The 14,481-nt window shown below is 44.0% G+C and overlaps 1 protein-coding gene across 4 annotated transcripts in view; it reads right to left on the bottom strand.

Annotated features, from left to right (window-relative positions):
• Positions 1 to 14,481, bottom strand: part of PACSIN2 (protein kinase C and casein kinase substrate in neurons 2) — a 133,813-nt gene that overhangs the window by 40,635 nt on the left and 78,697 nt on the right. For all 4 annotated transcript variants that reach the window (XM_061204239.1, XM_061204238.1, XM_061204241.1 and 1 more), the window contains one exon: positions 733 to 871. In XM_061204239.1, coding sequence (XP_061060222.1) covers positions 733 to 792 — 60 coding nt within the window. In that variant the 5' untranslated portion in view covers positions 793 to 871. The remainder of the gene's footprint in view (positions 1 to 732; positions 872 to 14,481) is intronic.

Below are 14,481 nucleotides of genomic sequence, written 5' to 3'. Positions count from 1 at the left end.
CCAAGGTCACACAGACATCTAGTAATGGCACAGCTGGGATCAGAACCCAGATCTTTCCAACCGCAGAGCCAGTGTTCTTTCCACTAAGCCCACAGGTGCTGGGAAGGTTCCAGGGGTTTTGCCATATGAACAAAATTTTATCAAACAGGGACTTTGCTTTAACCAGTAGGCAGGAAGTAAGTGGGGTTCAGGAAGAGTAACCTCCAAAAAAAAAACACACACACACCACAAAATAATCTGATTAGGAAAGGAATTCCTCATGGGCACAGACTGACAAGAAGATGCTCCAGCAAGCTCAAGGGTAGTGTATTCAGCCCTCTGGCCACTTGCCTGTACTGTCCAACATGATGTCACATCACCGCCGTCCACTTTTCTATACAAAACTCAAAAGTAATGCCGCTTCTCAGGCCAAGCCCGGTAATTAGTGTACGTCACGTCAAGTCATATCAAGGCTAAACGTGGAAAGGAAGCTCTGAGAATGGACAAATTGACAAGACCTTAATTAACACCTCTAACCTCTCTCATTAATCCAACTCTCCTAACAAGTTAATTTTACCACCTTCACTGAGAGCTAAGCCATACCTGCTGCCACCTAGATCTGACCACAAATGCCTGGCTGGTTTTGGGGTATGTTCATCTCATCCCCCAAATCCCAGCCAAAAAAGAGGGAGGGGGTGTCAGGCACGATTGGCTTGGTCTCTGCATTCATCCAGAAGAAATCGTGGGCATTACCTCCCAGAAGCTGTCGCTGGACACTTCAACTCCAACGGAATCATCATAAGTGACAGACATCTCTTCAAAGGGTGAGGGAGCAGCAGGGAATGCTTAAATTCAGAGGTCAGCTTCAGATGCTCAAAATCCGTAGACAAACCTATAAAAGAAAAACATATCATTGTGGTTTTAAATTCCCAAGGTAAAAAAGCAAGCCATCTCCATTTCACAACTTCCATTTCCATTACTGCCTTCAGTACAGAGCAGTCTAAAATGTCTCCTTCTGGTGGGAGAAAGTCAATAAACTCTAAACTTGGCACTGACATACACGTGTGTGTTATATGCATGTGTGTGTGTATTTCACAGTAACAAGTAAACCTTTCAACATCTTAATTGAGGAGCTCAAAGAGCTTTCTGCAAACAGTCCGTGTACTTAAATCAACAGATTGATAACCTTAATCGGCCTCATCCCTTGGAGAAGGGGACAGAGAACATGTGAGGAGAACACGCCAAAGCAGAGTCCCTGCATCTCTGGGCCCACTCTGTTCCAGCCTGTCCTACCCATCCGACAGGACTAGGACCTGGGGTAAAATGCGAGTGGAAATAACCCACCTTCGACACCTGACTCCACCCTCCACAGAGTTTCCACCAGGCTTTGCTTGTGTTGGGCGCTGTCTCCCCCTTTCCATGACTGGCTCATTTCAGCCACTGATGCCCCGATTCAGACCAATTTATTCTGACACAGTCTGTGTGAGGGTCAGTTAGAAAGAGTAAAGTTCTAAATCCAAGCAAGGGTAACAGGGTGATTATTTCCCTTGCCAGAGAGAAGAAGCTGAAGGACCCCCCGCTATATTCACAAGCACAAGTCACGTTGATGGAATGACCCGTCCACAACCAGATGAGATTCCCTGACTTCTTGGTGAAAAAGTGATTCCACCCTCCCTTATATATCACCCTGCATTCAGACCACACAGCCAGAGATCTGAAACTTTCCTAACTGCTGCAGTCAGGAGTCCAAAGCCTCAGCTTAGCCACAGGAGGGAGAAGGTAGGGCAGGGTACGCAGAGTGATCTACATTGTTACACTTACAAGGTACAAGACTTTGCTTTGTTCTAGGTACTTTCCCACATGTTATCGTACTTAATCCTCGTGATTCCCTGTGAGACAGTCTAGAAGCAGAGTAAGGAATACCAGCTGCCTGGGCTCTAATCCCAGACCCATTACTCACTAGCTCGGCAACAGTGGGCAAGGTACCTAAGCTCTCTGTACCTCAGTGGCCTTATCTGTAAAAGAGAGACAATACTGCAAGGAACTACTGTGAGGGTCAAATGCGGCAGGACATACAGGGGTGAACAGTACGTGGTCTCCAGTTAACTGCTATGTAGTAAATGATAATGTAATTATTATTAGATAGTAATTATTATCACTATCATTACTTTTATCTCTACTTTACAGCTCAGAAAACTGATGCTAAGGGAGGCTAAGTAACTTGTCCATGGTCACCCAAGCAATGAGTGGTGGAGACCAGCAGGACACCAACTGTGCCTGTTTGTTAAGGTAATGTTCTCTCTATCATACCAAGATGTTTTCTAAAAATGATCTCAAATTTAAATAAATCAGGTATCTTATAACCTAAGATCTAATTGCTAATTAAAAGGTTTAATCTGATGTATTTCACAGCTTCCAAACTTGAACACAGCCCTGTACGGACAATAAATTTGAAGTAAAGAGCAAATTATGGTACCTCGAAGCCAAGTACTCCAAATGCACGCACTCTATAACCAGGCAGAGTCGCATGGGTGCCACACACGCACTCTTCCAGACAGCATGCTGGCAGGATCTCTGCTCCATAATCACAGAGGCAGCGTGTCCTTTTCATCCCTGGGATATAACAAAGGCCGGACAGGCTTCTCTGGCCTGGGCCCTGGTGCTACGTTTCACAGCATTCCCTTCCTGTGGAATCCGATGCTCTTAGCCAGGGCCCTCCTAGAAGCACCCCAGTCCATGATTGCAACAGCTGAAAGTTTTCTACCCAGAGCAGCTGGTCTCTGCTCCAGGCTCCTCAGGGAATATGGGCTTTCGGCTCAGGCGAGTCTCAAAGTGGCCAAATCAAGCCACTGGCTGGGCTGCCTGGCCAGCTCCGGGGAGCAGCTGCAGGGAACAGGTGCAGGGAGATCGGGCGCCTGCTCTGGGCAGAGAAGCAGCTTGACACCTGAAAAGCTCATTTTCAGGAATTCATTTTCTGCCTGGGTTCAGCCCTGGTTTAGACACTAACAGAAGATGAGTTTTGCACAAGATTTATTAAGAGCCTACTAAGTGCCAGGAGCCAAGAAGAGGTTGCCACCAGGCTCAGCACGAAAAGACACAGACTTCTAGGAGCAAGAGACTGAATCACTGAGCACGGATGCCCTGCCCAGTAACAAAACCAAGAAACACCAGAGCTGCAGAGGGCACTGGAGATGAGGCATGGGCATACCTGACCAGTGGAAACAAGGAAAGTCCAGCTTTCTTTGCCCAAGTCACACAGTGGCAACTTGGTAATTTTCCCTGTCAGTGCAGGGACCTGTTTCTCACCAAAGCACTGTGCTCAGTGACTGCGACATTCCCAAGATCAAGGCCAAGCTGACTCCACCGGCACCCGGTGTAGCCACAGCCCAATGTGCAATGACTGCAGTCAGCTCACCTATCTGCGTGTGTGTTGTTTAGAGTTGCTTCTAATGCAGAACCAGCTCCCCCGCACAGATTCTCAGCTCTTGTTCCCCATCTCCCCACTTACACATTCTCCAAGCTTATATATGAATGTCATTAAGTAAATGCCATAATCTAAGTAAAACAAAATCAGGAAGGCCAATCTCTTTCTGTAAAATTGTGCAAGGCCTTCCATTTATATTAATAAATGACTTTTGGAAGCTCTGTGCCACCACTTCACTTCTGACTTGTAATAATTCAGAATTGATGACACTTCCCTTCTGAACCCTCAAAGCAGATCTGTTCAGTCTCCTCTAAGAGGTCAGAAGTCAGCAAAGACATTCAAAGTCCTAGAGAGGAAACCGAGGCAAGGCATAAAAAAAACCCCAAGTAGACATAGAAAGTAAGAGGAAGAACTGAAGATCTCCTGCCCAAAGAGTTAGTGAGATAATGTAGATGAAAGCCTAGGATGGTGGCAATCAGGAAAGCTCAGATTCACGAGCTCTACCACTGATGAGCTAGGTGACCGTGGGAAAGCCATTCTGTTCTCTGAGCCCCAGCTTCCTGAGCTGTGTTCCACCAGGTTTGAGCGAGGGTTAGACAAAATGGTGCATGAAGGCCCCAGGATCCCAGGTTGCAGCCCATGGCAGGGCCTCCCTCAGTGGGAGCCTCGCCCTGGGCCAACACCCTTGGCTCCAAGTGTCCTCACTCTTTCCTTCAGCTCCACATGACAGTCGTAAGGCAGACAGGAAAAAAAGAGGGGCCTGGGGGACCAGGGTCTGTACCACAGAGGAAAACCCAACTGGTATTAAAGCACCAGTTGACCTGAAAACTCATCTCTGACATTCACAGAGCAACACCAACTTCTGCGGGGCTTGAGGTCAGGCCGCCGCAGTCACCCAAACGGAATTCTCAACCAGCATCTCCCCAGGTCCCCCTTTCCTGCCCTGCAGTAGGGGTCCTGCCCAACCGTCCACCCCTCCCAAAGCACCCTGTACCAACCTCAGTGATCCTGGTCTCTCCTGGCTCTCTCCTCCCTCTCTGATAACCCCCTCTTCTTCTCCCCATCACTGGCACGCCCCATGGTCCATTCTTGAGGCTCTCCCTGTACCTCCCAGCAATGTTTCATCCCTTCCTATGACTTCAAATGTCACCCATATGTGGGAAGCAGCGGCACCTCTTCCAAGAGTCAGCCCCTCAATAAAATAAGAATGAGAATATTTTCCTCACAGGACTGAAGGAGGATTAGAGACAGGGAATCAAAGTCATGTGGCATACATCTGACACCCTAGAAGTGGTAGCCATTGCTCTTAAAATCACCACCCAGCAAACCACCAAAAGGTAGTGAGAAATGCCAGTGACTGGGGCTGGATTTGCTTTTTGTTTTCCCATGACTGTTGCTACTGGGATAAGCACTTGTACGAGGCTTCCCCTACCACCCTGACACTATCACCAGCCCTCCTTCACTCAGCAATGGGGAGGCCAGTCATCACCTAATGCCTGGGAAGACATTCTCATGAGCCAGACACTGCACTAAGTGCCTTGCATGTGCTGGCAATCTGCAAGGGTGCTGACCTAGGATGAGCTTCCATTGAGGGAGGCCCTGCCATGGGCTGTGACCTGGGGTCCTGGGGCCTTCATTTAATCCTAATGACAACCCTCTGAGGGAAGTGTTAGAATCATGCTCCTTGTTAAAGGGATACTGAGTCACAGAAAGGGTAAGGAGCTTGCCCAAGTGGTGGAGTTGAGATCTGAATAAAGGCAGGTTCACACCAGCCATGCTCTTAACCACTGACAGTAACTACCTCAGTGCTGAGCTCAAATCTTCTAGAACATAAAATGTGAAAAACAAAACACTTGCTGCTGTTTCTTTATGAGTTACTACTAAAGTCCAATCCTCACGGACAGTCTGCTGATCTTAGCCTTCAGATGCATGTGAGTTGTAACACTGATTTTAATCTGATTTCCCTCACTAATGTCTTGTATAAATTATATGCGTTGCCCTATGTCCTACCTTTTCATTGCTTAATGGTGCCATCTGTTGCATAAATATTCTTAATTTTAATATAGTCTAACTTATCAAATGTATTCTATTATAGTTAGTGCTTTTTATGTTCTGTTTAGGAAGTCTTTTCTTGGGCTTCCCTGGTGGCGCAGTGGTTGAGAATCTGCCTGCCAATGCCGGGGACACGGGTTCGAGCCCTGGTATGGGAAGATCCCACATGCCGCGGAGCAACTACGCCCGTGAGCCACAACTACTGAGCCTGCGTGTCTGGAGCCTGTGCTCCGCAACAAGAGAGGCCGCGATAGTGAGAGGCCCGCGCACCGCGATGAAGAGTGGCCCCCGCTTGCCACAACTAGAGAAAGCCCTCACACAGGAACGAAGACCCAACACAGCCAAAAATAAATAAATAAATTTAAAAAATAAAATAAATAGGGCTTCCCTGGTGGCGCAGTGGTTAAGAATCTGCCTGCCAATGCAGGGGACACGGGTTCAAGCCCTGGTCTGGGAAGATCCCACATGCCACGGAGCAACTAAGCCCGTGAGCCACAACTACTGAGCCTGCGCGTCTGGAGCCTGTGCTCCGCAACAGGAGAGGCCGCAACAGTAAGAGGCCCGCGCACCGCGATGAAGAGTGGCCCCCGCTCGCCGCAACTGGAGAAAGCCCTCGCACAGAAACGAAGACCCAACACAGCCAAAAATAAATAAATAAATAAATTAATTAATTAAAAAAAACCAAAAACAAAAAAACTTCCTGGTCCACAAATGTTATTCAGTCTCTTTCTCTCTAAAAGACATTCAGATAGTAAAGGGAATGAAATCAACACCGCCGGCCACCCCCTCCCCAGCTGCCTGGTGCAATACTGACTCATTCCAGATTGAAAGGATAGTTGTAAAACCACTACCATATTTGGCTTCCAGGTGGTGGTGGTATGTTTCCTTACTAAGGAAGCAAGAACTCATTCATGTTACAACATGAATGAAACTTAAAAAAAATAAAAATAAAAATAAAATAAATAAAATAAATAAAATAACAAATGTTCAAGTACAATTGGTGTCTAAAAAAAAAAAGAAGTCTTTTCTTATGCTGAGGTCATAAAGATATTCACTTACTTTTATTATCTTTTAAATGGTTTTGTTTTGGTTGGTTTTTACTTTTCATACCCAGAAATTATTTTTGTATGTGATATGATATACAAGTCAAGTTTCATTTTTTTCCATATGGATACCCAACTGTTCCAGCATGATTTGTTAAAAAGAGCTTCTTTACTTCCGTATTCTGCAGTGCCACCATTGTCCACAGATGTGTGGATCTTTATGTAGGCTCCCTATTCTGTATTCTGTCTGTTCTTGTGACAATACCACATTGTCTTAATTACCACAATCTTATAAGAATTCTTGGCATCTAGCAGAAGAAGTCCTCCGACTTTATTCTTCAAGAGCGGCTTGGCTATGCTTGGACGTATGTACGTATGTATTTATTTAGCTGCACTGGGTCTAAGTTGCGGCATGGGGGATCTTTTAGTTACAGCATGCGGGATCTTTAGTTGCGGCATGGGGGAATCTTGTAGCTGCGGCATGAGGTCTCTAGTTCCCTGACCAGGGATCGAACCCAGGCCCCCTGCGTTGGGAGCATGGAGTCTTAACCACTGGACCACCAGGGAAGTCCCACGGCCCTCTGCATTTCCATATACACCTTAAAGTCTCCTTGTTCAGTTCCAACCAACCAACCAACCAACTAACTCTGCTGGGATTTTGATCAGGATCTCGTTGAATCCTCAGACCACTCTGAGTTAATGGACAACTTTACAGTACTGAGTCTCCTAATCTGTGGAATGTATTTCATTTATTCAGGCCTTCTTTAATTTCTCTCAATATTGATCTGTACTCTTTTTATAGAGTTCACGCACACCTTTGGTCAGTGTACTACTCAGCATTTAATATGACATTAATATTATAAATAGTATTTTAAAGTTTTTTTCACTTTGTTTATTGCTAACATATAAAGCAACTGATTTTTGTATACTTATCATGTATCCACCAACTTTGCACTATTTATTTCCTTTTTTTGTAATTATTTCTAATTATCTATAAATTCATTTGGATGACCTATACACACATTCATATCATATTCAAATAATGACAGTTTTATTTCTTCCTTTGCAATTCTTAGGGCTTTTATTTCTTTTCCTTGCTTTTTTGCACTGGAGAGGACTTCCAATAAAATGTAGAGATCCTTTCTGGTCTCAGAGATGAAGTATTCAACAGTTCACCATTAAGTATAATGTTTGCTATAGGATTTTTTTTTAAATATCACTTTTCAGGTTAAGAAAGATTCCTTCTACTACAATTCTACTATGAGCTTTTATCACATATGGATGTTTGTGTAAGATTGGCTTTATTTTTCCTTAAATGTTTGGCAGAATTTGTCAGTGAAATAATCTGGGCCTGGAGTTTTCTTTAAGCAGTTCTAATGACAGATTCTAGTTAAAAAGTAGAAGACTAGTCACATATTTTCTATTTCTTTGTGATGATTTTGTAAAGTTGTGGTTTTCTAGAGAATCCAGTTCATTTTTTCAAATATATTAGCAAAAGGCTGTTCATATTATCCTCTTATGATCATTTTAAAGACTGAAAGACCTGTAGTAATGTTCCCCTTTTCATTCTTGACATTAGGTTTTTGTGCCTTTTCTCTTCATCAGTCTCATCAAAGGTTTATTGATTTTGGTTCTTTTTTTCAAAGAATCAACCTTTTTTTTTTTTCCGGCCGCGCCGGGTGGCTTGGTGGGATCTTAGTTCCCTGATCAGGGATTGAACCCGGGCCCCTGGCAGTGAGAGGACCAAGTCGTAACCACTGGACTGCCAGGGAATTCCCCAAAGAATCAACTTTTAGCCTTCTTTCAGCTGTCTATTGAATATTTGTCTTCTTTTCCCTTGATTTTTTCCCTTTATTATTTCCTTTCTTCTACCATCTTTGGGTTCAAGTTGTTCTTTTCCTAACTTCTGGAAATTAAAGCTTAATTCATTAATTTTCAGCCTTTCTTTTCTAATGTATGCATTTAAAGCGATAAATTTCCTTCTAAGCACAGTGTTTTTTTGTTTTGTTTTGTTTTTTGTTTTTTTGTGTGTTTTTTGTTTTTGTTTTTACTATTTATTTTTTTATTTAGGCTGCGCCAGGTCTTAGTTGTGGCATGCATGCAGGATCTAGTTCCCCGACCAGGGATCAAACCCAGGCCCCCTGCATTGGGAGCACGGAGTCTTACCCACTGAACCACCAGGAAGTCCCTAAGCACAGTTCTAGCTATATTCTACAATCTCATTTATTTTTTCATAAGAGTCCCACGAGGTAGGCATTTTTATTTTCTTTTTTGCAGATGTGAAACTAAAGGTCAAGTAACTTTAAAAAATTTTTTTTATTGAAGTACAGTTGATTTACAATGTTGTGTTAATTTCTACTGTACAGCAAAGTAATTCAGTTATGCATATATATACATTCTTTTTTATATGCTTTTCCATTATGGTTTATCACAGGATATTGAATATAGTTCCCTGTGCTATACAGTAGGACCTTGTTGTTTATCCATTCTATATATAACAGTTTGCATGTGCTAATCCCAAACTCCTAATCCATCCCTCTCCCATCCCTCCTCCCCCCGGCAACCACAAGCCTGTTCTTTATGTCTGTGAGTCTGTTTCTGTTTCATAGATAGGTTCATTTGTGTCATTTTTTTTAAAATTTATTTTTTAAAATATTTTATTTATTTATTATTTATTTATTGGGCTGCATTGGGTCTTAGTTGCGGCATGCGGGATTTTTCGTTGTGACGCACAGGCTCTTCATTGCAGCACATGGGCTTCTCTCTAGTTATGGCGCACAGGCTCCAGAGCGCGTGGGCTCTGTAGTTTGCAGCACACGGGCTGTCTAGTTGAGGTGTGCAAGCTCAGTAGTTGTGGCACGCGGGCTTAGTTGCCCGCAGCATGTGGGATCTTAGTTCCCCAATCAGGTATTGAACCTGCGTCCCCCACATTGGAAGGAGGATTCTTTACCACTGGACCACCAAGGAAGTCCCTCATTTGTGTCATATTTTAGATTCCACATATAAGTGATATCATATGGTGTTTGTCTTTCTCTTCCTGACTTACTTCATTTAGTATGATAATCTCTATGTCCATCCATGTTGCTGCAAATGGCATTTCATTCTTTTTTATGGCTGAGTAATATTCCATTGAATATATATACCACATCTTCTTTATCCATTCATCTATCAATGGACATGTAGGTTGTTTCCATGTCTTGGCTATTGTGAATAGTGCTGCTATGAACTAAGGGGTACGTGTACCTTTTGTTTTCTTGTTTTTGTTTTTTAAAAATATTTATTTATTTTGGCTGCGCCGGGTCTTAGTTGCGGCATGCGGGATCCTTTGTTGTGGCATACGGGATCTAGTTCCCCGACCAGGGATCGAACCTGGGTCCCCTGTATTGGGAGCATGGAGTCTTACCCACTGGACCACCAGGGAAGTCCCTGCATGTATCTTTTGAATTATAGTTTTGTCTGGATATATGCCTAGGAGTGGGATTGCTGGATCATATAGTAGTTCTGTTTTTAGTTTTTTTGAGGAATCTCCATACAGTTTTCCATAGTGGCTGCACCAACTTACATCCCCATCAACAGTGTAGGAGGGCTCCCTTTTCTCCACACCCTCTCCAGCATTTGTTATTTGTACACTTTTTAAGGATGGCCATTCTGACTGGTACCTCATTGTAGTTTTGATTTGCATTTCTCTAATAATTACTGACCTTGAGCATCTTTCCATGTGCCTGTTGGCCATCTGTATGCCTTCTTTGGAGAAATGTCTATGTAGATCTTCTGCCGATTTTTCTATTGGGTTGTTTGGTTTTTTGTTGTTGAGTTGTATGAGCTGTTTGTATATTTTGGAAATTAAGCCCTTGCTGGTTGCATCATTTGCAAATATTTTCTCCCAGTCTGTAGGTTGTCTTTTTGTTTTGTTTATGGTTTCCTTTGCTGAACAAAGGCTTGTAAGTGGGTTCCATCTTTTTTTTTTTTTTTTTGCTTTTATTTCTAATGCCTTGGGAGACTTACAGGTCAAGTAACTTGCTCAAAATTATAAATGGTGGCAAATGGTGAAATCAAGGTTCAAAACCAGGTTCTGTGCTTCTAAAATTCAAGTTCTTCCTATTATAGTACATTACATATAATTAGTCGTTTATAGGTATTATGAATAAAATGCTATGAAAATATCAAGAAAGCAAAGTCGGGTCTTTTCCTCCACAGGATGTGGGAAAAGCTAGAAAGGGACTTACAGGCAAATAGGCTCTGCTTAGGTACACAGGAGAAGGGCTTCCTATCTGTAAGCAGGGGAAGAGGGGAGGGGCAAGAGGGGTTGACAAGATGGGTTAACAGAGGCCAAGAAAATCTCATCTGTCCCTGGAAATCCATGATTGGTGATTTTATAAAAGTAACAGAATCAGCTCTCAGCTTTCAGGGCTCACTCAAGAAATGTTCTCCATGATGAACAGTTAGATCCATTCTTTTATGGCCAGGATTTGACTGGCATCACGATCAACCACTATCCCTGGGTCCACATGACCTCTTGAGTCATACCAGCGATAGCCAAGCTCAGAGACGGTCAGGAGGGGACTGGAAGAAAAGAGCACAGAAAGCATCTTGTGGCTTAATGACACACTGGTCTTGTGTCAACTTAAAACTGGAAAGAAGGGAAGACCTGTCATCCTCAGCTGCTCCTGGGGAGCCTCATTCATGCATTCAACAAAGATCTAAATTTCAAGAACTGAACTAGTGCTGGGAATACAAACAGCTTGTAGGCTAGACCTCAATTTCTTTTAAGTAAAAATGAAAAACTAAACTAGACTAGAAATAATGGGAAAATCAGGAGATACTCAAATGTTAAATTTGTCAAACACAAACAGAATACTCTTTGCCCTTTTAGTACTGTAATTAAAGTGAAATTGGTAGTAAATGCTTGATGACAATCTAAATAAAATCACAGGATATCTGCTCTACAAATTTATATAAGACAAGAGAAACTGTGATACTCAATGCTATGGGGTCTTAATGTACCTATCAACTTGTGACGTTTTTTCTTTTAATGTATTTGTAACTTAAAAAAACAAAAATAACCCATGTTTTCCATAGAGAACTCAGAGAAGAGAGTTTGGGAGAGAAAGGAAGAACCGGAAGAAAGATTATCCATAGTTCCATCTGTCAAAGACAACACAATGCATGCTCTTCCCTCAAAGCTTATTTCCAGTCATCACTTAATTCCCTCCTTAAAGTGCGAAGTGGGGTGGGAATAGGGGTGGACATGTGTGAATAGGGGGCTTGGAGCTGCAGACAAATAAGTCTAAGGTAAGAGGAGAGGGCACAGGGCACAGCCTACACACAAAGAGAAAAATAAGATTTCTGAACAAAGCCCCCGAATGTCCAGCCACACACTGGCGCTCTGTTCTAGTGTGTGCAGGTTCACTTTAGTATGCCCCCCTCCTGAGGGGGGACCAGCTGCAGACCAGGTCGCACCCCAGGAGCACTCTCAATCCCATAGTGAAACCAAGGCCACCAAGGAAGGAACTAGAAGAGCTGCCTAATGGCACCACTCAGGTGTTCAGTAACTATCTAATGACTGAAAGACGGCCCCAAAGAAGGCTCCCTGGGCTGAAGTCAGCCATGTCTGTGTCAAGTAAAGCAAGCCTGCTTCAACCAGGTGTGGTTCTGTTGCTCCACCTGGAGCCCAGGGTAGGCATGAACCAACATCTAAGCAGCTTCCACATACTGGGCACATCTTAGCACCAGCTTTAGACATATTATTTTTGTTCCTCAAAAACCCTGCAAAAGTGAATTACTGTGCCCATTTTACAGGAAGGCAACCGAGGTGCAAACCATTCAAACCATTCGTCAAGGGCCCCACAGCTTGCAAATGCGAGGCCGTGACTCAACCCAGCCTGTCTGACTCCATACTGCCCAACCCTAGCAGGACACCTCAACTCCAGCCTGAGTCATTCCCAGCTCTGGGAACCCTGCTTGGCTAGGAGGCTGCTCCCTAGAAAGGGGGCTTGATTCTCAGAGCTGTCTTATTAAGGGCCAAAGACCCTGACGTGTCAGGGAATACTACTCAGAATTTTTTTTTCCACACACAAACATCCTTAACCATAAAAATGAACCTGGTTTCAGTACACTCTGGGTAAAGAAACATGTAAGTTGGGGAACCTGAGGCTTCTGAGGGCAACAAGAGAACCTGCAGACTCTGCTTCAAAGGGAGATCAGGTTGGGCACATTTCCTAGTTCTGCTTCCTTCATTCTTTCAGGGTCTTAAAAGACATGCTATGGCACAAGTCGGTCTCTAATGCCAAATGGTACTGAATGCTCCTAAGATACATTTATCAATGCCAACAACATAAATGTATATTTAATAATTAATTGGGTGCGTCTCAACAGGAAGGTGAAGTTCCTCAGAAGACAGTGTGAGGATGGGTGGAAAACAAGTCTTAGCTTCACCTCTGGGAACCCAGCCCCCTATCCCTCCAGACGGCCCTGTCCGCCTCTGTAAGGCAAGGGCATCACTGGTGCTCCTGCCCTCCCGAGTATGAAGAGGCTCAGGGGTGGTAACGGATGTGGAAGAACTTTGGGAAAGTGCGAAGTGACAGACAAGTGAGTTCGTACTGCTCTTCCCAAGGACAGGTACTGAGTCTGGCACTTCTGTAGTATATTTCAGACTGTCTAGCACCCAGCAGTTGACTGACTATTTCTCCCTAAAGAAACTGAACTACAGTACTCGACGATAATGCTGAATGAGTTCCGTTACCTCGGAACACACGCTGCACGTGAGGGAGAGCACTCCTGTCGGACACTCTTCCTGCGCATGGACTCGGTCCTTATTCTATCTTGTGGGCTACACTGCGCGCCAAACACGCTGAAACAGGCTCTTACACTCTAACCTGGTGATAGGAAAATGCCATCTGAATCCCAAACAACCGCTCTGAAATGAACTTTTGGGATGAGGTAGTGTATACTGAGTTATTCTTGATCCCTTCCCATCACAACAGGAGAAAGAGACAAGAAAATATGTTCCCCGTGTATTTCCTGCAACTCTGTTTCTCTCCTCCAAATCACACTAAAACAGCCAGTTCAAGAGAGGTGCACACATCTCTCCCTCCCTGCCCCTAAGGGCACACTAGGTTGACAAGAAGGAACTTGTAACAGTGCAGCAACAGAGCAGCAGGGAGGATGTGCTAGAGGAAAGCAGACAGGTCTGGGCTGGGAGGAAACTAAGAAAACCATCCCAGAGGCCAGGGTGGGGACAAGCCTTCCCAGGCAGGGGTGCCGAACAGAGCTGGGGGAGGGGGGACTGAGGAGCAATCATCACAGTAATTTTTAAAACTGCACTTGTGACCATCGAGCCCAGACACCCTTCAGGGAGGCCCACCTGGGGCCTTGCCCAGCCTCTGCAGAAACGCAGACATCCTCCCTCTTAAGGCAGAGGCCAACGGGGAAACCCGGATCAGCTTCCTAATCAACCCTCTTCTTCTTTCATGAACATGAACTGATAACCAAGGATCTTCAACCATTAAATAAATAATAATGAAATAAAAACCCAAACCATGAAAGAGTAGGACCAGGATAAGCAGGACGACTTTTACTTTGAATTGACCTCTGGGGAAAACACAGATATTTCAGGGAACAAGAGAGAAATTCTAATAAACGCTGGTAAGAATTCTCCAAGAAAGTCAAGGGTCATTGTACCCGTAAAACAGGAACAGGCTGCTATGAAAAAGGAGTGATTAGGAAGTAAGTAAATTTTTTTTCTTAATTTTTAAGAACCTTATTACCAAAATTAACATTTTAATGTTTGGTGTGTATAATAGAATGACAAGATTAAAGAGGAAGCTAGTGACCTAGATGATAAGATCACAGGAACCTCCAGTCACATAAAACAGGAGGAGTAAGAGACTGGTTAAGGGACAGGGAGGAGCCAGGCTGGAGGTCTCGCAGGCGGGGAGGCACAGGGGAAGCCCTGGACTGCAGGCTCTGCCATGTGTCTCACTT

This window comes from Eubalaena glacialis, chromosome 11 (assembly GCF_028564815.1).
Source record: "Eubalaena glacialis isolate mEubGla1 chromosome 11, mEubGla1.1.hap2.+ XY, whole genome shotgun sequence".
Lineage (NCBI taxonomy): Eukaryota > Metazoa > Chordata > Mammalia > Artiodactyla > Balaenidae > Eubalaena > Eubalaena glacialis.
This window is presented reverse-complemented; position numbering and strand designations above follow the sequence as displayed.